This window comes from Aulonocara sp. 'chitande type north' Nkhata Bay, linkage group LG2 (assembly GCF_057382095.1).
Source record: "Aulonocara sp. 'chitande type north' Nkhata Bay isolate Kocher_YH1m ecotype deep benthic linkage group LG2, A_spYH_male_GT1.1, whole genome shotgun sequence".
NCBI lineage: Eukaryota > Metazoa > Chordata > Actinopteri > Cichliformes > Cichlidae > Aulonocara > Aulonocara sp. 'chitande type north' Nkhata Bay.
The window spans coordinates 17,631,025-17,654,117 of record NC_141345.1 but is presented as its reverse complement, the minus strand read 5'-3'; the positions used below and the strand labels follow the sequence as shown (position 1 = coordinate 17,654,117).

The 23,093-nt window shown below is 40.5% G+C and overlaps 1 protein-coding gene across 1 annotated transcript in view; it reads right to left on the bottom strand.

The window, feature by feature from the left end:
• Window positions 1-23,093, bottom strand: part of pigg (phosphatidylinositol glycan anchor biosynthesis class G (EMM blood group)) — an 88,839-nt gene that overhangs the window by 16,481 nt on the left and 49,265 nt on the right. Inside the window, exon 11 of the mRNA XM_086306489.1 lies at window positions 1,172-1,481. Coding sequence (XP_086162615.1) covers window positions 1,172-1,481 — 310 coding nt within the window. The remainder of the gene's footprint in view (window positions 1-1,171; window positions 1,482-23,093) is intronic.

The following is a 23,093-nucleotide window of genomic DNA, read 5'->3' as shown; positions in this document are numbered from 1 at the left end:
ACAAATTTAGAGGAGGTCAAGCAATCCTTCGATCCAAGATCTCAGGCTTGGGATTGCTCAAGTGCTCTCTTCGTGATCTTAAGTGGGTTAAAAATGCTTGAGCTAACAAACTTGCAGACTAGCATTATGGACACTGTAGGCCCACATGTGGCAAACTCTGGGGGTAAAAAACAAACAAAGCCAACACAGAGGTGCCAAATACTTCTAGTGGACACTTTATGTTGGCTCTAAAAGCAAGTCAATCCCAAAAAACTCCCATTTTAAAAACCTTAGGTAGAACAATGAATGAGATGATGCAGTAGAACAATTTGGATCTGGCAGGATTTGTGATCCCTGACTAGACTGGGATCCAGAGGAAACAGGCACATATTGTTCTGCTGGGAGAGACTTTTGGGGCGACGTGCTTGGTTTGTAACAATGTTTAGGCACAAAGTAATCGCATTAATTCAAGAATCCATGTTTTCCCAACAGAGCTTTTCTTTTTTGTCTTTCGGCTGCTCCCTTTAGGGGTCTGCACAGCTGATCATCTACCTCCATTTCACCCTCTCCATAGCATCCACCTCTGTCACATCGACCCTCTGTATGTTCTTCTTCTGCAGGTCTTCCTCTTTCCCTCCTGCCTGGCAGCTCCATCTACAACATCCTTTATCCAGTATATCCAGCGTCCCTTCACTGCACACGTCCAATCTGTCTCAGGCTTGCCTCTCTTTACTTTGTCTCCAAACCGCCCCCTTGGTACTAATTTCTAATCCTGACCATCTCAGTCATTCCCAAAGTCCTCACACCTCCAGCTCCACCTCCTGTATTTTTGTCAGTGCCACCATCTCCAAACAATACATCACAGCAGGTCTCACTACCGCCTTGTAAACCTTTCCTTTCACTTGTCACTCTGCTTTAGTCACAAATCACCTCTGACACCCAATTCTTCGGCACACCTCTTGTGTCTGTTGCATTAAGCGATTGACCCCAGGTATTTAAATTCCCCCACCTTTACTACCTCTGCTCCTTCATTGCTTCACTGTTACACGTTTCAAAGAAGAAAACCAACAAAACAAAATAAAGAGTTGAATGTTTGAGGAGTTCAAATTCATGCAGATTCTACAAGACTGAATGCAAATTATACTTGTGCAGTATAATTTGATTTAAAAAGAATCAACTTTAACCAGCTTACCTGAAAGTAAAAGAAGGCCTGACCAAACCAGTAGTGCATGATGGTAGTCTGGGCGGCATCATAGTGGAGTTTCTTCCAGATAAACTGAGCCATGAGCGTCTGGATCAGCAGGCAGCAGCAGAGGACTGGCAGGTTGTGAGCACGGAAGAGCAGCGAAACCAACAAAACCAAGCCACTGTAAATCTCCCATAATCCCCTGCTCTTCAGTTTGGCATCTGCTGTGATGATCTGGGATCGCAACAGGTCCTTGGTGCCTGAGAAGAGGATCCCCAAAATGAAGACGTAAACAAAGCGAGCTTCCACCGTGCCCCTAAAAAACAGAAAGATCAAACACTGAGTCATTTGTTGCATGTGCAGGAAGCCTGAACTGAGTTTCTGTTAAACTTCTCATTCATCATTCAAGTAACTGTGGCGAGTGACTCTGGGATGTGTAACTATCCAAGTGTTTAGCAGTTAAAGATCAGGGGTTTGGGGGCAAGAGGAAAGGGAATGACTTAGATCTTATGTTGCAATAGGTTTTTTTTAAAAGTTCACCACTTTAATTAATTTCATATTCCTGTCTCTTGTTACACAGGATTCCTCACATTTCTGTAACTCATAACCCTCCCTTCATTCAGTATGCAGTATGTCAATGTAACATTAATTATTAAAGCTATGAGACTTGAAGACAGAACGAATCGCCGCAGGAAAACAGACTTCCTCGCCATCACGGTGTCTGTCGGGGTTCCCGCATCGCTATAATTTGATGCTATTATTAACATACTTTGAGTACATTTTAAGGTCATGTGACATTTAATCTAAATTGTCCTTGTTCGGTGGAGCACTGCTGCGTGTAAGAAGCAAGCATACTGATGTTGCTGTTAAACACACTACTCCTGAAATTGGCTTGGTTATTTCACGACAGCTGATTTGTAATGGTAAAACATTTCTCAGGAATAATTTTCATCTTTCTTTTGCCAGTAATGACAAGGAAAAGTCCAAACTCAGAGATGAACTACACGGGTTGCCACAGTTACAAAACTCCTACTACTGTATATCAGGTTGACTTTTTCCCTGGGTCCTCACTGTTATCATCAGATGATATGTACTTCTGCTTTAAACACACAGATATGTAGCACACAGTGGTGGTTACACAGGTACGTCCATATGTCTGTTATTTAAAATCTAATAATGGTGCGATGGTGGTGTGAAGGGCAGACTTTGAACTTTAATCATGGGGTTTAAGGAAAGTATTTCATTAACCGTTTGGAAAATAGAGCCATTTTTATGCACAGTAACTCATTTTCAGAGGCTTAAAAGTATTTGAAGTTTTGACTGACAAGCATTTAATGAAGGGAATGTGTGAGGTGAGGCCTGCTCCCTTCATCTTTCATGACAAATTAAGTAGATAAAAGATCTGGAGTTGATTCCAAGTGTTGAACTTCCATTTGGTAGCTGCAACATTCAATATTATATAATGAAATAAATATGTCAATGCACCAAATAAACTTTATGAGACTTTATGCCATGTCCTTAAAAAGAATGAATGCATTTGTCAGCTCACCAAAAGATTTTGAGTGCAGATTCTTTCCTTGGTTAAGAAAAAACATTCAGAATATCACAAAATCTAGCCAAAAACACACCAGAGAAGGTAGATGCATCACTGTCAAAGTTTGCAACTAAGATGCCTTCACAAAAAAGTGCAAACCACTGGTTACACTCAGGCGATCGTGGCTCAAGAGTTGGCAGTTCGTCTTGTAATTGGAAGGTTGCCCGTTCGAGCCCCGGCTCGGACAGTCTCGGTCATTGTGTCCTTGGGCAAGACACTTCACCTACTGGTGATGGCCATGGGGCCGATGGCGTGATATGGCAGCTTCGCTTCTGTCAGTCTGCCTCAGGCAGCTGTGGCTACAACAGTAGCTGCCTCCACCAGTGAGTGAATGAATAGTGGTATTGTAAAGCGCTTTGAGGGTCTCGAAAAGCGCTATATAAATGCAATCCATTATTATTATTATTAACTCATTCACTGCCATTGACGTCTATAGCCGTCAGTTGCAGTGAATGAGTCAATGGGTTTAACTCATTCACTGCCAATGGCTGGCAGTGAATGAGTTAAGAAGGCAAGATTAGGGTTTTCCAGAGAAAATGAAAAAATATGGAGAGATGAAACCATCAGTAAACTAGTGTTTATGCTATGCTGTCTGCTCAGATTCTGCGAAATGCTGTAAACCTGATAATGGGGGGCGACCATGGCGCTGGGGGTTGGGAAACGCATTTGTAACCGGAAGGTTGCCGGTTCGATCCCCCGGGCTCTCTGTCCTGGTCGTTGTGTCCTTGGGCAAGACACCAAGACACTTTACCCCACCGCCTACTGGTGTTGGCCATGGGGCCGATGGCGTGATATGGCAGCCTCGCTTCTGTCAGTCTGCCCCAGGGCAGCTGTGGCTACAACTGTAGCTGCCTCCACCAGTGTGTGAATGTGAGAGAATGAATAGTGCTATTGTAAAGCGCTATATAAATCCAATCCATTATTATTATTATTATTAATGATCCAAAGCACACTGTAAAAGAACCCGAGTATTTCAAACCAAAGAAATGAGATATTCTTTAAAAGCCAAGTTAGTAATCCGATTACAGCCCAATAGATCAAATTTTCAGATACAGGGAGTGCAGAATTATTAGGCAAGTTGTATTTTTGAGGAATAATTTTATTATTGAACAACAACCATGTTCTCAATGAACCCAAAAAACTCATTAATATCAAAGCTGAATGTTTTTGGAAGTAGTTTTTAGTTTGTTTTTAGTTTTAGCTATTTTAGGGGGATATCTGTGTGTGCAGGTGACTATTACTGTGCATAATTATTAGGCAACTTAACAAAAAACAAATATATACCCATTTCAATTATTTATTTTTACCAGTGAAACCAATATAACATCTCCACATTCACAAATATACATTTCTGACATTCAAAAACAAAAACAAATCAGCGACCAATATAGCCACCTTTCTTTGCAAGGACACTCAAAAGCCTGCCATCCATGGATTCTGTCAGTGTTTTGATCTGTTCACCATCAACATTGCGTGCAGCAGCAACCACAGCCTCCCAGACACTGTTCAGAGAGGTGTACTGTTTTCCCTCCTTGTAAATCTCACATTTGATGATGGACCACAGGTTCTCAATGGGGTTCAGATCAGGTGAACAAGGTGGCCATGTCATTAGTTTTTCTTCTTTTATACCCTTTCTTGCCAGCCACGCTGTGGAGTACTTGGACGCGTGTGATGGAGCATTGTCCTGCATGAAAATCATGTTTTTCTTGAAGGATGCAGACTTCTTCCTGTACCACTGCTTGAAGAAGGTGTCTTCCAGAAACTGGCAGTAGGACTGGGAGTTGAGCTTGACTCCATCCTCAACCCGAAAAGGCCCCACAAGCTCATCTTTGATGATACCAGCCCAAACCAGTACTCCACCTCCACCTCGCTGGCGTCTGAGTCGGACTGGAGCTCTCTGCCCTTTACCAATCCAGCCACGGGCCCATCCATCTGGCCCATCTAGACTCACTCTCATTTCATCAGTCCATAAAACCTTAGAAAAACCAGTCTTGAGATATTTCTTGGCCCAGTCTTGACGTTTCAGCTTGTGTGTCTTGTTCAGTGGTGGTCGTCTTTCAGCCTTTCTTACCTTGGCCATGTCTCTGAGTATTGCACACCTTGTGCTTTTGGGCGCTCCAGTGATGTTGCAGCTCTGAAATATGACCAAACTGGTGGCAAGTGGCACCTTGGCAGCTGCACGCTTGACTTTTCTCAGTTCATGGGCAGTTATTTGGCGCCTTGGTTTTTCCACACGCTTCTTGCGACCCTGTTGACTATTTTGAATGAAACGCTTGATTGTTCGATGATCACGCTTCAGAAGCTTTGCAATTTTGAGACTGCTGCATCCCTCTGCAAGATATCTCACTATTTTTGACTTTTCTGAGCCTGTCAAGTCCTTCTTTTGACCCATTTTGCCAAAGGAAAGGACGTTGCCTAATAATTATGCACACCTGATATAGGGTGTTGATGTCATTAGACCACACCCCTTCTCATTACAGAGATGCACATCACCTAATATGCTTAATTGGTAGTAGGCTTTCGAGCCTATATAGCTTGGAGTAAGACAACATGCATGAAGAGGATGATGTGGACAAAATACTCATTTGCCTAATAATTCTGCACTCCCTGTACTGAAGGCAAAACTGAAGGCAGTGAAGCCCACAAACAAGCTGACGGCAGCTAGAGTAAGGGCCTGACTGAGCATCAGCATTTGGTGAGGTTAACGGGTTCCAGACTGTCATCGACTCCAAAGGTTTTCCATCCAAACATTAAAAATCAATCCTTAACTTACGATACCGTAATCTTAGTGTACTAAGTAGGGCACCTATTACCTCCTAACTGTTAGGCCAATGTCAAAGAAACTTTGCATGAACAACTTCACGCGTATATTGATTTATTTATTATAAATTCCAATTCTTTGGCTTTTTCACATGAATTATGTTCATCTCATCATCGGTTTGCGTTTTTTCACGAGTCACCTTCGATATACATCGCACACATGTATGTTTAGAGTTAATTTGTCCAGTTAATTTGGAGCCACTGAAATTGCGGGACTGTGTATAAATGTGTGTAATTCCTAAACAGTTAAAACATTTGAGTCGTTGAATTAAATCTGAAAATCTGTCCTTTAATCAATTCTTGATTATTTGTGGTGCACAGAGACGATTCTCGATGACACCTTTTTATTTTTCATATTTCCCAGGGCCTGAAGTAAAGGTTTAGCCACCCTGTATGGTCAGATTGTTTTATTTTTGACTTGGTGCACTGGCGTAACTTTTTGGAAGCTCCTCTTGTACGGTTTTAGGATTGTTTATGGAGCCATGCTTATTTTTTTGACAGATGTTCTGGTTCTTCTGCACTTTTCTGATATTTAACTGAATCTATTCTGTCTCATAAATTAAGGCTTTTTTGATTTACCTTTCTATATAAAAGCCTACATGCAGTTCTCTCAGACAGTTTTCTTTGTCTCCGATACCTCAACTTGACCTCCACCGTTCCTGTTAAGTACCATTTCTTACTTGTATTATGAACTCAGGAACTTGCTACTTCAAAACAATTTTCTTTCTTTTTGTAGCTTTCTCCAGCTTTGTGGGCATCAATTATTTCAATTTTCAAAGTGCTAAGCAGCTTCAACGAGGAGTCCATGGCTGCTGATTGTTGGGAAATGGCAGAGAAAGTATTAAGAAAGGTATGAAATTTGTATCGTCTGACCTTTCCTGTTAGATATTGTGAAAAATATATACCACATACTTTGTTTTTGACATTTTCACTCAAAAAAACTTTAAACCATGGACAAAATACACAAATCTTTTTCTATTTATCTTCTACTGACAGTCCTCTTTGTCCATTGCTTTGCATGTGCCATTTTCTCCATTTTCTGTCCTCTCTTTGCACTCGGGCTGTACCGGACTGACCCACCACTCTGGGACCTCTCTGTTTTTCTGGCCTAGCTATTAATGCCTCCAGGATATTCACCCGGTCCAAACAAAGGGTTGAAGTATAGAGGCTCCATATGCTGTGCAGAATGCTCCTCGAGACAAATGCGTGATTTGTGAAATGGAGCAACATCAGTAAAGCTGACTTACATTCTTGTTATTTTGAGCTTGCACCAGTGTTCTGAAGCAAAATTCTCCACGTGTTTGTTTTTTAACTTTACTTTCATAAAATGATACTCTGCTAAGAGTATGATGCCACGACATAAAATATAGCATCGAGCATACCGTGTAGTCTTTCTAAAACAAAACACTACACTGCATTAACCTCCTGTTTTCCCGTTTCATTTAGCTAATTATGATATGTTAAAATGGAAAGATTTCAACCTTCCTTCCTTCCTTCTCTATTCTGATTTTGATCCATGCCACCGTTTTCAGCTTCCCCTCTGTAGTCCTGTGACAGACTGGTGGTCTGGCCAGGGCGCACCCCGCCGCCTGCACCATGACAGCTGGGATCGGCTCAAGCGACCCTGAATTGGATAAGTGGAAGAAGATGGACGGATGGAAGTTTTCATCTTGGCAAAGATATAAGTTGTTTTGTTTAATTCAAGTTAAGTGAAGTCTAGCCTAAGCCTAACAGAAAATAAATACATCTTTCCTCTACATTGTTCCATTATAACTTTTAGCTTACACTCTAACCTCCTGGTTTTTTTTTTTTTTTTTTTTTTTTTTTGTGGGTTGTATGGAAGCCCCAAACGCAATTTCATTGTTCTTGACAATGACAATAAATAAATAAATACTAAATACCTGTTTAAAATATTGTCACCACTGGATGCACTCTGTGTCTAAGAAATGAGGGTTTTAGTCAGTTTTAACTGTGTATTTTAAAACGTAATATTCAAATATAATCATCACTACATTAGGGCCAACATGACAGATACCACATTTGAAACGTGGACTGGTCAGGTGCTCACAGCCCACTCTTGTTTTCCTTTGAAGCTTTAAAAAGAAGTTATGGCTTAGAGAAGGTTCCTTCAGATATTTACAAATAAGGCTCGAGGTAAATGAAATCATTAATGAAGGGATGGCTAAAGCTGAAACGGTGTACTTCCTGACAGCTGAGAGACTCCAACCCAACCACGACCCTGAATTAGAAAAGTAGAAGAAGATAAATGGATCAATGGATCTTCTCAGCTCAGCAAAGACATAATGTGTCACTTCAAGTTGAGTTTAATCTATCTAGCCTAAGTGAAATCTAAGAGATATTATACATGTAATCAATTAGATTACAATTTAATCTAAAATTGTAATCAAAAATGTATCTTGCTGTACTTAAAAAAAGTAATCTTTTGATACATAACTTGGGTCAGTGTCACTACTGGTAGCATGAGGTGACACCTGGACCCTACAGAGGTTGCACAGGTAATCCAACTAATCTAGGATGGCACATCAATGTCTCCCAGCACAGCATTAAGGATATTTCAGGAGACAGACAGTTACTGTAGGAGAGCTGGACAGGACCATCAGCAGGACCAGCCTCTGCTATGGAGCTCAACTGTCATTTAGCATAAAACAACAGAACTGGGAGAGGCAACACTGGCACTCTGTGATTTTCACAGATGAGAGCAGGTTCAACCTGAGTGCATGTGACAGATGTGAAAGGGAGAAGCCTTGGTGAATGTTAAGCTGCCGGTAACATCGTTCAGGATGACGGGTTTGGTGGAAGGTCAGGTTTGGTTTGGGGAGGCATATCCATGGAGGGACACACAGACCTCTACTGGCTAGGCAACGACACCGTGAGTGCCATTAGGTCAGAAATCCTTTGACCCATTGTCAGACCCTAACGCCTGTCCGATGGGTCCTGGGTTCCTCCTGCTGCACAATAATGCCCGACTCATCTGGCGAGAGTCTGCAGGCAGTAACTGAAGAATGAATGAATTGATACCACTGACTGGCCCCCAAGCTCACCTAACCTAAATCCAACAGAACACCTCTGGGACATTATGTTTAGCTCCATCTGACGCCGACAGCTTGAACCTCAGACTGTCCAGGAGCTCAGTGATGCACTGGTCATTGGAACACATGATCTAAATATTCATTTATCTGCCAATTTATCAGATAACTAAGCTTAATTTATCACTGGTGCATTCTCTTGTTCATTGAATCGTTGAAGTATTTTCAGCCTAACTTTATTGATATAAATGATTCTGACAAAAAAAAAAGAAGAAAAAAAATCAATCCCATCACAAACCACCACCAAAAAAAAGATTTCCCAGCACATAACACATTTCCCATTAAGGTCGCTCACACCCACACGTGCTTTCAATTACTATTTGGATTAGTAATAATAGTATAATAATTAGTAATAATTGCTAATGGGAGCTTTGAGCATGTTGAAATGTAGTGGAGCTGTGAACCAATAAGAAGGTTAATAGGGAAGGTAGTCCTACAGTGCGATATAAAACCAACATGAGTGGGGCAGATATCACTTAAGCACAGGCTGTCCACATGAACACTCACCCACCCACCCATTGTTTTATATGTGCTAAACAGTGAGCTCACTAAGTAGCAAAGGTTAGTGTCACCACCTTAAAGTACTGATGTTACATAATTGTACCCATGGTTATTTAAGTACGAGTCACATGAACAAACATCGGAACCAAAGCACAACAACTGAGTTCATGGACACAACAGATTTGCTATTTTTCTATAAATCTGTACATCAGTAACTTTAATTTGGCTAAACTGTATCCACCTTCAGTAGCGTAGAAAGGGTTTGAGCCACACATTTCTTTTTATTTTGCTTCCAATGATCCAGAATTTCTTGCCTTTTTTTAATAGTGACATTAAGAGAATTTTTAGACAACACAGTGTAACAGTCATAATATTGTATTTTTGTACCAACAAGACGATTTCCAAAAGCTATGACCTGAAAACTGGTACATCCCAGCACGGTGTGCAGTGCGTCCTTAAAAAGTCGGAGGAAACTGGACAAGTTGAGGAGAAAGAAAACATCAGTGGCAGAGCTAAAAACTTATTTATAATAGATGAACAGTATGTGAAAGTTGTCGCCTCAAGATATAGGAAAACCCCGCTACCAGGCTCAGGGAGGGTCAGCCATGTGCCTCGACTGGTTGGAGGGAAAACAGAAGAGAGAAAAAGTGAGCTCTTAGAGGGACTAAAAACAAAAAGTAAACTACAGGAGAGCGAAGGCAAGAGTTCAGAAACATGCAGTAGCAGCACACACAGCACACGAGGAATGAAAAGATGAAAAAGAAGGAGAAATGATCATTGCCTCAGCCGGGGCCTGAGCTTATAGCATGACTAGAGGAGTGTTCACCTGATCCAACCCCAAGTAAGCGAGGGACTTATATCACTAACAGACCAACTGAAGTCTCAAATACAGCTCTGGTAGGTGTTCATTTAGTATTTTGGGGGTGATTTTTTTGTCCTGCTGCTCAGGGAGAGGAGAAAATGACACCCTGCATGACTATTGAGACATCTGAGGAGGCACTCCCAAGGCACTCTCAACAGGTAAGAAAACCATATTAGCTCCACATCTGAGGCTTCTGTTTGTTCTTTCTACAACAAGAGGCGGACTGCAGGGCTTATATCTGATGGTCTTGGCAGATGGATGTAGTGTGCAGCTTCTTTTGGTGTGTCACATGAATATATTATAGTCATCTCATATCATGAAGGGTGAGATTTTGAACTGCTGGCACTATATATGGTTACTTCAAATAGACCTACAGTCTGTGCAAACTCACACTGCTTACCAGAGGCAACCCAAGTGAAGCATGGGCTGTGCGTATGTGCTTTTTATATAGCCTGAAAACAAACCGCAAGCATGGGTTATTTGTCATTTTTATCCAACATTTTTTGTAGCTTGTCTCTTTAAGTTAACAAAAAAAGAGGACGCATGATAAGCGAGATTCAAAGGCAGACGAGGCCAGTAATGCATGCCCTGTGGTGCACGACGGTGAGTCTGGATCTAAAGTCTGAAGCTACCGCAAGGTTAAAAAAAAAGGTTTCCACAAGCTCTTCTTCTTCTTCTTCTTCTTCTTCTAAAAGGCTAACTCCACAAAAAAGCCTTTTCAAGCTATCAATAATTTATATACTGAAAAAGTCCCAAATTGAAGCTTTAAAGGAAAAGTGCTTTCGATTATGAAGGCAATTACATTTAGTCTAATTTCCATTTCAGGCATTCAGCATTTTCTCTTATCCAGAGAGACTTAAATGAAAAGATTTTCCCACTCACATCTGCTCTTTAATTAAATTACATTTATTAATATTTGCCCTAAAACAAGGACTAAGTAAATTAGCCTCATAAAACAAAAACAGGCAACAAAGAGTGGACAGAACTGTGACGCGAGTTGTTTTTTCTTCTACCCATTTCATAATAGATGAAGGAGAAATAAAGAGTATTAGGAGGTAATGAAGTTAAGAAAGCCACTGAATATTAAGGCAATTACAGCCAGAGGGAAACTGAGACTTAATTTTGTTCTCTGCAAACATGTGAAGATTAACAGTCATTAGGATGGCGGTGCCTTGAATATTCTCACCTCTGGACCTTTTTGACATCAGATATCTTGAAAAGCACAGATGGAACTAAACACATTCATGACTCAGTTCCACGAAGTCTCCCAGTAAGCTGTGCTAACAATACCAGGAACTTCTATGGCTGAAAGGCAGCCTTATTAATGCGATCAAATCCATCTGTATTTTTCTTTGACAAGCCAAAATGGCTGTTGTGAATGAGCTCCATTCGCCTCCAAACAGCTGTATAATTTTCAGAATAATATCCACCATTTTTGCTTCTGATGATATTTCCAAACTGCAACAGCAGCTCAAAAAGCTCTTTGCACATTTAGAGAATCTCCTGCTGACAAGCACGGGTGTCTTCAGTTGAAGGCAATCGCTCAGTAAATGAACGTTTCTTTTGCAGCAGGATGCAGTCAAAGCCGCAAAAGTACGACAGGATAATAGCTGACCCTGAAGGAGCTGAGCAAGTATTGGACATGTATTATTAATCAGGTTTTATGGAAACCTGTTCCAGCAGAAGAAAGGAGCAGAGTAATATGCCCCATAAAGCACTATTCCTTATTATTCACAACTCCCTTAACAATATGCCAGGCATTGTATTCATTATTATTTTATGCAGAGGAAAAGTGGAAAATCCTGGCCTGGATTTGATTTTACACGAGGACAGGGATGGATGTGAGCTGCTGGGTTGGCATAATAACTATCTAGCGTGGATGACAAACCTTTCATTCTGATGTACAGATGCAGGAAAATGTTTGTGAGCTCTCTGGAATTACCAGGATTTCTAAACTGATTAGAACACAAGGCCTGATTTTCATTTAAGCCACAAAATTCTAGATAAACACGATCTGACCAAACTAATGTTAAACAAACAGTGCAGAATCGTGGCAGAAGCTCTTTTAGCAGCAACAACTTTGATCCCAGAGACTGCTTGGGGAGACCTGCAAAACCACGAGGAGGAATTCTGGCCCAGTCCTCCCCACAAAACTGTTTCAGTTCTCACCAGTAACTCTGGGAGGTGTTGACTGAACTATCCAGGTCATGCTAACCATCTCAACTGAGAAAAGGTCAGCAGACTGAACTGCTTATTCTAAAGCTGATGTAGAATTCTGCAGTAAATCTATGTTGTAACTTGTGAACTAACTGGAGCCCCCTTTTAACACTACGCTGTAACCTTCCAAGTGCATGCATTAAAGCTGAGATCAGATCTTATATTGGTGTACTGTTTTTTTAACACGCATTTCAAACAAAGTGGTGTTCATTTTTACCAGAAATGCCAAATTCTGCATCATCGTGCTACAGAACATTGCAGCACATGTGTTGCACAACTTGAGGTGGTCTGAATTTGTTTATTAATCTATAAGTGTTCTGATTATAGACTCTCATGTCTAGCTCCTTAATGTTCCTGCTGCGGTGCTGTGAAAGTTTCTGTGTTCAAGGCACGGCTCTCCCCAATCAATCTTTCTAAAGAAGAGCAGACTTTGTCAGTAGCAAGACACTGTATGCTTTTATTTAGCGAGAGAGGCATCTTTACAACCCACGCTTTCAATCTCATCTCCTTAATTGGAATATGTGATTCTAACTAGCTTTTGGTCCCCCTCTCCTTTACAATGTCCCTTCACTTCATTGAGAATTGTGGACATTCATTGATGCACAGCTGTCTCTCGCCACAGCATTTCAATCAGTTGACTTTGACTGGACCAAAGCAGCAACTCAGTTCTCTTGCTTTTCAGCAAGTCTGTTGTAGAGTTGCTACTTTGGCTGATGGAAAGATGGCTTTGACGTTCTCCTGAACTCCTAATTGTTTTGGTATCTAGAGCAGTTCATGGTGGACTGCAAGGTGCCGAGATCCTGTGGCTGCAGAACAAACCCCAATCATCACCGCTCCACTGAGAGTCCTGTGAAAACTTTTCACATAAACATGCTGTTTGTTTCCCATCCTCAAACGATTACTCAGTGTATTCAATAAAGACTTGAAACAGCTGTTATCACTTATTCAGGTTGCATTTGTTTCTTATAACAAAGTCCAAATTCTTTGCAGAAATTCTATTAATTGTATAGAGTACTGTACAAAAGTCTTGAGCAGTGCTTAATTTCTTTAGGTTTAGTTTACACGGGGCCAGACTTGGAGTCTTGAGCAATGGTTCTTTGTCTGTCAATGTCTGATCATTTTCAGAGGAATGCTTTTTCTTTGACCTAGGAAATCATTCAAGCATAAAAAAGGCACATAAGTCAAGGGATGAACCAGTGTTGTGCTACAACATTAAATTGTATTTTTAGGCACTTGTACCTTTGTACCACAGTTGCAGCCTGTCATGAAAACACATTTGCTCCAATTTCTTTAAACGAATTTCCAAATGATGTCAAAGATAACACAGCTACACACCAACAATGAGATTTCCAAAGAGCTATTAAAAGAAAACTTGGCATATCTCAGCGTGATGTTCAGTGTGTCCTTAAAAAGTTTGAGGAAACTGAAGTGGAAGACAAAAGAAGACGTGGCAGGCATAAAAAACTACTATCTACTAGAGATGGACCGATCCGATATTACGTATCGGTCCGATACTGACCTAAATTACTGGATCGGATATCGGAGAGGAATAAAAAAATGTAATCCGATCCATTCAATATCACAAAAGCACCTCACAAACTTGCGACATAGCGTAACCCAGCTCATAAACTTAGCACGTCAGAGGAGTATGGTCTCGTGATAGAGTGGATGTGGCGTGCGGTCTGGTTCAGCATTTGGAGCCTCGCTACGTGCTTCCAAACCGGCATTTAATCTCCGAGAAAGGTATCCCAGAGAGAAGTAAAGCAAGTGTGCAAGTTCATCTCTGAATGTTTGTAAAGCATTCCCACCGAATGCTGGGAGCGACTCTCTCCCTCCCTCTCCTGCTGCTACTTCAATCATGAAACTGATCAATGATCAGCTGATCTGCTTTTCTGTCGCGACGCCGTCTCTCGTTTGTTTTTGGCCCACTTTGCGTTAGAAAAAGGAAACCAGCGGATAAACAACAGCAGCACGTTTAAGCTTGATAAACTGTTAATATTACTTTCTACACCAGGATCTTTTTCTACATAAAGATCCAGCTGACGTAACTGTGCAGGGGCGGGTCTAGCAAGGTTTAGCCAGGGGGGCCGATAGGGCATTAACAGGGAAAAGGGGGCACAAAGACATACTTTCCTTTCTAATTGTCATGTCTAGCTTTTAATAAATAATTATCTGAATCTTACAACCAAAGTTTCCATCTGATGTAAAATGTACAGACATCCATTATTGTATATAGTAACTATTAAGTCAAATTTATACCCTAGTAAGCTATAGTACTTTTTCCTTTGGGAAGGCACCATCTGTGCAGTCTGCAATTCTTTTGAAGAAAGATGTTGAATCTATTTAATCATTGTAGACAATTTTCTGATTTTTCAGATTTCTGTGCATTTTTTTTTTTTACACTTGCATTAAATTACAGTCGATTACGTCAATTAAGCATTATAAAGCAGAGGGTGGGGGGTGGTTCCCTATTTTTTATTATTTTTTGCTGGGAGTTGGAACCCTATTAGTTAGGTTGCTTAATATTTCCACTAAGTACTCTTTGAAATACCAGAATAGGGAGGATGGTGTAGGTTTAAGTTTATTAGATTGATCAGTTTAGCTGATCTATGAAATATTTTGGGTGCAGTGTATCTTTTGCATACAGGTATAACAGAAAAGTTTTATTTTAGTTTAGTTTTTTAAACTTGAGTATGAACTTATACAAAATGCAGCAAGATATTTAAACAAAACATTTTATTGATTATAAAATATGCTATATCGGATTTATATTGGTATCGGCAGACATCCAAATGTATGATATCGTATCGGACATAAAAAAGTGGTATCGTGCCATCTCTACTATCTACAGCACATGAACAGTATGTGAAAGTCATGTCCTTGAGAAACAGGAAAATCCAGCAAGAACCTGACACAATACCTGAGAGATGGAAAGCTGTCACCTAACTATGGTAAATGGTAAATGGCCTGTATTTATATAGCGCTTTACTAGTCCCTAAGGACCCCAAAGCGCTTTACATATCCAGTCACCCACCCATTCACACTCGCATTCACACACTGGTGATGGCAGCTACATTGTAGCCACAGCCACCCTGGGGCGCACTGACAGAGGCGAGGCTGCCGGACACTGGCGCCACCGGGCCCTCTGACCACCACCAGTAGGCAATGGGTGAAGTGTCTTGCCCAAGGACACAACGACCGAGACTGTCCAAGCCGGGGCTCGAACCAGCAACCTTCCGATTACAAGACGAACTCCCAACTCTTGAGCCACGATCGCCCCGTAACTACAACCACCTACAAAACACAGTGGAGGGTATGATATGGTTTGTAGCTGCATTTCAACCTTGTGGTGTTAAAGATCTTGTCAAAATTAATTAATGCAGAAAATTACAGATTATATTTTCTGCATTCATCTACGACGCAATACCATTTTTAAAGCATCTGATTGGCAACAGCTTGACTTTTCAGCATGACAATGATCCCAGACACACTGACAATGCAGTAAAAACATACCTGGATTGAAAAACACACAATGGAACAGATTGGCCTCCCCAGAGTCCAGACCTCAACATTGCTGAGGCAGTGTGGAATCATCTTGTCAGAGAACAGAACAAAAGGCAGAAACATCCAAAGAAGAGCTTTGAATGCCCTTCAAAAAAAATCCTGGAGACCTTTTAAAGAAATTGGAAGAGAACTTGCCCAATAAAGTTCAGGCTGTGCTTAAAAAGTATCAAATTTCACATTTCTAACAATTGAAAAAAACCCAGGGCTAATCTACATGACTCTGACACAATAACCATCTTCCTGAACCAAGAGGCACAAGAAAGTCTGAATACTGAAAGCCATCTTGTTTGCTCTGACATTTTCAAGGCAGACTGCGCAAACTGTCCTTGTTGTCTGAGCAATAAAGGCTCTATGTGATGTTTATATAATTTCCATAACTGCAGGCCCTTCAAAAAGTGTCTGCAGTGACTTTAAGAGTACCCTTATTATAGCATGTCATGCACAGTTTTTTGGTTGAAGACATGAATGAGGCTGATTTTAAGCATCAGATTCTTTAACTTTCCCAACTCTCATGGCATGAATCTCAGAAGGCATTATGCCATCCACAGTTTCCATCCAAACGTAGAGACATGCAGCCAAAATACAAAGTGCAGCAACAGTAAACAGGACTCCTGCAGCCCTTCATATCCCTGCTCTCTCATCTCTTTCATAACTCGAATTACAGTGGTCTGTAATAGATATGAATAAAGTCGTGGTTTTATAATAGAAACAGTCTGACAGACAGTTTAAGATGCAGTATAGAATCATTGAGATAATAACACTGTTTATCATGTTGCTGTTTGGTGGTGGATACATGCAAAGGATCCTGGAACTGCAGTCGAAGAATTTTTGTTCCAGATTACAGCCAGTGAAATTGTAAAGTCATTAGTATTGACAATCCATGCTGTCAGTCCTCCTCAGATATAATGTTATTTTGTAGTGAATCATTTATAAAAGTCTGCCATTCGCCTTCTGGCATGCATTAACTCAGACCACTAAACAAATGCAAAGCTTGGAAGAGGAAACTTGCTCTTATCACAGAACAATAACACAGAATATCCCAAAGTTGTGTTCAGCTGCGTCTTCCAGAGGAAGACATTCATCACAAAGAACAATGCTAAGAGTGCATTTTGTTACTTCTGGTGTTTTTTTTGTTGTTGTAGAGATTACTTTTGGGTTTGAGAACTACACCAGGAAACAGATGAACACTTGGATCTTCACAGAAACAGGGAGATGTCCATTCATAGGCCAGTAAGCATTTATTAGAGCAGATAGAGCAATACTGTTGCCTTATTCTAGTTGGTTTTGTCAGATGGGTTAAAAACTGCATTACTAACATACAGCTTTTCTTTGGTATTACTTTCATAAAGACATTACATATAATTTATTTCAACATAATTTTTAAAAGATATTGCTCAAAACCAGTTTCTCTCAGAGATTCTTCACTGGAAATGTTTATTTCAAGGCATTCAAAATAATATTTCTTGTCTTAGTATCTGCTCTTCTCACTGGTCTTAAAGGGGTGGGGCTCAACTGGTATCTACCATAGACTGTATATAAAAGATGGCTCTAGCTTCAGGAAAAAAGAGAAGGCAGAGTAGAAAATCTTACAACTGCATTCTTTCAAGTGTCCAGCAGGGGGCGACTTCTGTAGTAGCAATAAGAAGTCACATCGTATGAAAATCAACAGGATGAAGGCCAGCAGCTCCCTTTATCAATAACCTCAGGAAATATTTTCATGAGTTTATGGCCTCAACTGCTAGTTTCAGGTCTTACTTAAAACAACATGACGTTAAGTTTTTTAAATGAAGACAAGGTACCCTGTGGTTCCCTGTGACTGATAGTCACTAGCTGTACTTGAAGAGAGCAATGTCCTCAGTTTCCTCAATCAGTTCTGCCCACCGGGCCAGATTTACTAAACAGGGCAAAATATCATGTAAGTGCAATCCCCTAAATAGCGCCTTAAGTGTGGTTAGTTTTACAAAAGTTGCTGCTTTCTAAAAAAACTGGCACAGTCAGTTCATTCCAACATCAAGCACAAAGAATAAGCCATGCTTTTAATCAGAATTAAATTTTGGCATAATTAGCAGTAAACTACACGTCTACTGCTAACTGAAAACTTCATGTTTGTGCGCTGGATTTGACCTTCTACACGCAATATTGTCACTTTGTAAAAACGAGGTCAAATTGCATAAAAGCTCATCAGGAAATGACTCTTCTGCTTCTTTGCTCTATGACCAGTCTGGTCATCTTTATTAAAAACATAATGTTTACTTTTCTAAATTATGGTTTCGATTAGAGTCAAAAAGAAGTGCAGTACGTGTCACAACTGTGAATGAAAAGTAAATAAAGCAAGCAAGCAATTGATTTATATAGCACTTTTCAAAAAACCTTCAACTGAAAACAAAGTGCTGTACACATGACATAACAAATAACAAAGTGAAATAGTATATGTAAAAATAAAATAAAATAAAACTAAACAACAATTTTTTTAAAAAAAACCAAATTTTATTAGACTAAGCACACAAGGGCCATTGATTTTGGTCAGATTTAGCCCATGTCTGTTTGCAAAAACCCCAAAACCTTTGATGATAGATAAAATGCTCAGCTTGATGCTTCAAAACGGGACTTTACTAGCAAATTTCAAAGCAATGGCTACATCCATCTATTACATACGGTCTATGCTCCCCACTCAGTGAACTGAGACTAAGGAATTAAAACCCTTTTTCTATAATCAACAATTTTAACAGTTACACAAGAAAAATGTGGCAGGCTGACTGTGATGAATCCAGCTCTGTATTCTCCATTCACCAAAGCAGTTAAATGCTTTATTTGAATCAAAAGGACTTCTTATTGGATTATTTACTCATGTTTCCAGGCCACTGTCACTCAAATCTGATCAAATCACACCGACCTCACCCTGAAGAAGCAAAACCTCCCCATATTAAACTCCTTAGCAATAATATTATCAGTTCCCCCAACCTTCGACTTTGATTGTTCTATATTTAGTAATGAATATTTAATGTGAGTGAAAGAAAAGATGTCTCATTTCAAACTATGTTTTTTAGGGGTGTTAAATCCTTTGGGAAACCTTCACATTGCTTGATGAGGAGGTGCAATTCAATCAATTTCATCTTCTTATCTGCTGGATTTAAAAAAAAAAAAAAAAAAAGGTTAATAGTAGTAACAGTGGACAGAAAATAGTTGCTTGTCAAGCTGCAGAGCTGCCTGGATTTCATGTTACCTTGGAAACAAGCACTGGCGCTCCAGCAAGTGAATAAGAAAAGGTAAGACTATGTCCAATCCCCTTAACATGTTTGGTAGATCCCCTTCATCAATCACCTGCATCAGGCTAACACTTACAGTGAATCAGCCAAAACAAGTGATTCAGTGCCAGAGGAAAAGCTTTCAAGCAGACGCCTGAGAGCAAGCAGGACCTGCCCACTTTGTCTGAGCCCTGACTTTCTGCGGGATAAAGCTGAGCTTGTCACGGTGGCAACTGCTAAAACGCCACAGGGACCGAGGAGAAGACTTTAAAACAATGGTTACAGACACAACATCTAATTACACAACAAGCCACTAGATCAATACCTGCTTCTCTGGCAGCATGTGTTGATGTCCACCTTTCTTTAGACTTCTATTTTGTGTCATTTCTTTTAAACAATCCCGTTTGTGCTGAAACAACAGAAAGCGGTTTTTACGTACACGGCTCTGGCAGTCAGTGGAGCATAATAATTTGCTAAATGTTACCACTGATATATTGTAAACACAGAATTGACTTTGAAACAGGGTTATAAAACACTTTACCGCCTGGGTAATAAAACTGAAAAATGCATTCTGTGTGTGCCTGTCTGCGTGTGCGTGCGTGCACGTGTGTGTGGCAGAGGTTCACAGGTGTTTTGAGACGAGTTTGAATACATTTCCATTTTTAAGCGGGATCGGTATGCATGAATATTTTTAAATTGGGAAACTGCGCAACAGCCCCCTTTCGAGATCAAGCATACACGATAAAATGGGTCATGTTTTGTGCAGGTGTGAAGCACGCGCGCTCACACGCACACACAAACAGAAGCATAAACATTGTAAATGCTTCTAGTGGCTTTGTGTTCAGTATAAAAAAAAAAAGAGCCATAAATGTGGAGGGGGGGACTGAAACAAACTTTGGCTATGATGCATACAGCCTCAGACAGGTTTGGACCTCAGCCGGCTGCTTTGATGTTCAGCTACTTCCTGCTGGAACGTTCGCTCAGAAAAATTTCATTTGCTTCCGCTTTTGTTACCTTAATTGCATCTTCCTGTCTACAGTTATGTGTCAGTGCTGCAGCGGTAATCAGCCACCTCTCAATATCTAAATAAATACAAATAATTCAGAGTATATACGTGCCCTGTCGCCTGACTTTGTTAGCTTTCTATTTTTAGGTTCATTTGAGATGATGCCATAAGGAGGGGCGTGCGCGGGGGAGAGGAAAACTGAGAGGGAAAAAAGACAAACTGTATCCACAGTGACATCAATCCAAGCGAGTCTTTGAGCCCTTTAAAGTGAGCAGCGTTGGCTGTTCTCAACCCCATTAGCCATTTTGAAAGATGCAGCAGCGCAATTAGGCAGTTGGCACGAAGGGAGGTGAGGAGGGAGCCGGGGAGTTGTCAGGGGGCTTTACTCTGATAAAACACACAGAAAGAGTAACCCAAGAAGACCAGACTTTAAACAGGGTCATTATACAAAGCTGCTTCTTTTTAGATCCACATTACAGCATGGGTGGGGGGTGGGGGTGTGTGCATTTTTTATCTCAAAAAGAGATCTATCTAAAATTGCCGTAGCTTTAACTAGATGGCTGTTTAAAAATGGCCAAAACAACAAAATATAGACCCATGGGAAATTATTTGTCTCAAATGTTGGAAGCTTTAAGACGATAAAATCAAAGTTCTATTTTAATTGGCCAAAAATAGAATCTCCTTAGCAAGCAATGAAAACACAGAACCTGAGCTACACGACCTGCTGTCGTCAAAAATAACAGCACTTAAGTTAGTCTATAAGAAGAGCTAAAGCTAAAGAAAAACTTGAGGTGATGCACAATCATGATCACTGCGTGTGAAAAGAAACACTGAAGCACTGGGTCGAACATCGGCCATGTCAATTATACAGTCGGTCAAAAGGAGCGCAAGTCACTGCATGGCTTTAGTAAGGTATCTTTGTTTGGCTAAGGGTGAGAGGTTGAGATTTTAATTAGGCAAGCAGGTAGGCGAGCCTGCCAAGGAGAACAGAAAAGGTTAGGGAAGGCCAGGTACTGGTGGTAGATGAAGGGAGGTCAGGAAAACTAGACAGGAGAACCGTGTGCAGTCCTGAACACTCATCATTTTCTGACAGGGGTTAGTAGCAGGTAACTCTGTGCCAAGCTACTGGCTACAGGATGAAAAATTACACCATTTAGGAGGTGGAAAAATCCTCTCTTTTCAGACAATGCTAACAACAACTATTACAGACGGACTGTGCTAAAGGATAAGATATATACACGGTGTAAAGGGGCTCCAGTCTCCAAGAACACTAATGCATTTCAGAGCCAAACCATGAACATGATTTTTTTTATTCAGGTTGAGTTCAAGGACACACATAATTTCCTAAATGCACTGGATGCTGAGCAGCTGGCACCAGATGAACAGTTTTATCATCAGCTCTTTAAAATGAGAAACATTATTATGCATCTAGGTTGCTTGATTAAGACTTGAGGGTCTTAGCAGGGAAGAGTCTTACCTTCAGATGTATACTGGAAGGGCTTGAATGCATTTTCAGGCTTAAGAAATGAAAACTCTTCTCAAGATTTTTTTTAAATGACAGCAGGGACGACTGAGGACCATTAAAAAAAAATAAAAAAAATCTGAGATAAGAAAATCAACAGGCTGGAAAAAAAGCATCATCCTTGGAAAACCTGTCGCTGTTGAGCCAGTTAAAATGCCTCCAGTCTTACTGTTGTCATCACAATTGCGCACGCAATTTGATCCAATCTCAATACACAAATCAGTTAGCCATGGCTGGCTGACTTGTCAACAAAAATGACCCCAAGACGAGGAAAACAATGCTCTCCATGCTTTCAGGCTTTCTTTACTACTAGGAAAGAGGCAGCAAACTTGATTTCTTTAAAATATGGTCATGAAGTAACAATTATAGTTACACCTGCTGGCATCTGATCATAACACAGGTTTAACTATCTCTGGATCTGCAGTTACTTACACTTTGCATCAACATGATTTTATTTTCCTGTTTTTTAATTCAACATACAAATGTCATAACTGAGACATTTTTTGTTTTGCAAAAAATGTATCTTCATCTTAAACAGGAAGCTAGCAACACATTTTGAAAATGTGAGATGGTGGAGGATTACCATTGTGCTGCCTCACATCTGCACTTTTTAAAAATGCGTAGCCATGCCACGGCACGATGTGGATTGGGACACAGTCTCACTGAAACAATTAATACCCTGCCTGTAAAACATCTTGGAATGACAGCATATGTGGCTCCAAAACCTGTATGTAAAGCCGGCTTCAGCATTAATGGTGCCTTCACAGATGTTATGGTCTGCCATGTGCACTATATCCTCAGTCACAATGGAGTAAAAGTACGACAGCGACCTCCTCTCCAAAGGATTCAGTGGAATTTTTCCTCTTTCAGCGACTGAGCGTGCAACAGCCTCAGCCTCTGGGTGATTGCTTTGCACTGAAAGGCGACTGCACAGCTTGCCTGGTGGTAAGCAGCCTGTCTTCAAACAATCACAGTGTGACTTGGCCTGGCTGCAATCACTCTCAGACCAACTGGTGAAGGTTTGTAAATAAATGCAGTCTAATTTAAAAATGCAGACAGTTTGCAAACACATTGTAATCACTCTGAGTCTGTGACACGTATATTTGCAAAGGGGGAATCTATTCAACTGGTTGGCAACAGGATTGTATTGTGTTTATATTATATGAAAGCATGGCTACTGTGCCCCCCCCCCCCCCACCCCACCCCCCGTGTGATTTTAATGTTAACTTGTCATCTTGAGCAACTACGTCACTGTTTGTGGAGGAACGTCTGTTTCAACTCTGTGTGAATCAGACTGGAATTTAAATTTTAACCTCCTAAGACCCAAACGCTTTCATGGCATACATTTTTAATTTCTCTTTGCTATTTTGGCTGATTGGGACCCGATGAATGCAAAAACAAAAAAATATGTGATTTTTTTTTTTTTTACCTGATTTTTGTTTCTGAGAAAAATGAGATCCACACATGAGGACATTCGCTTTAAATTTCGA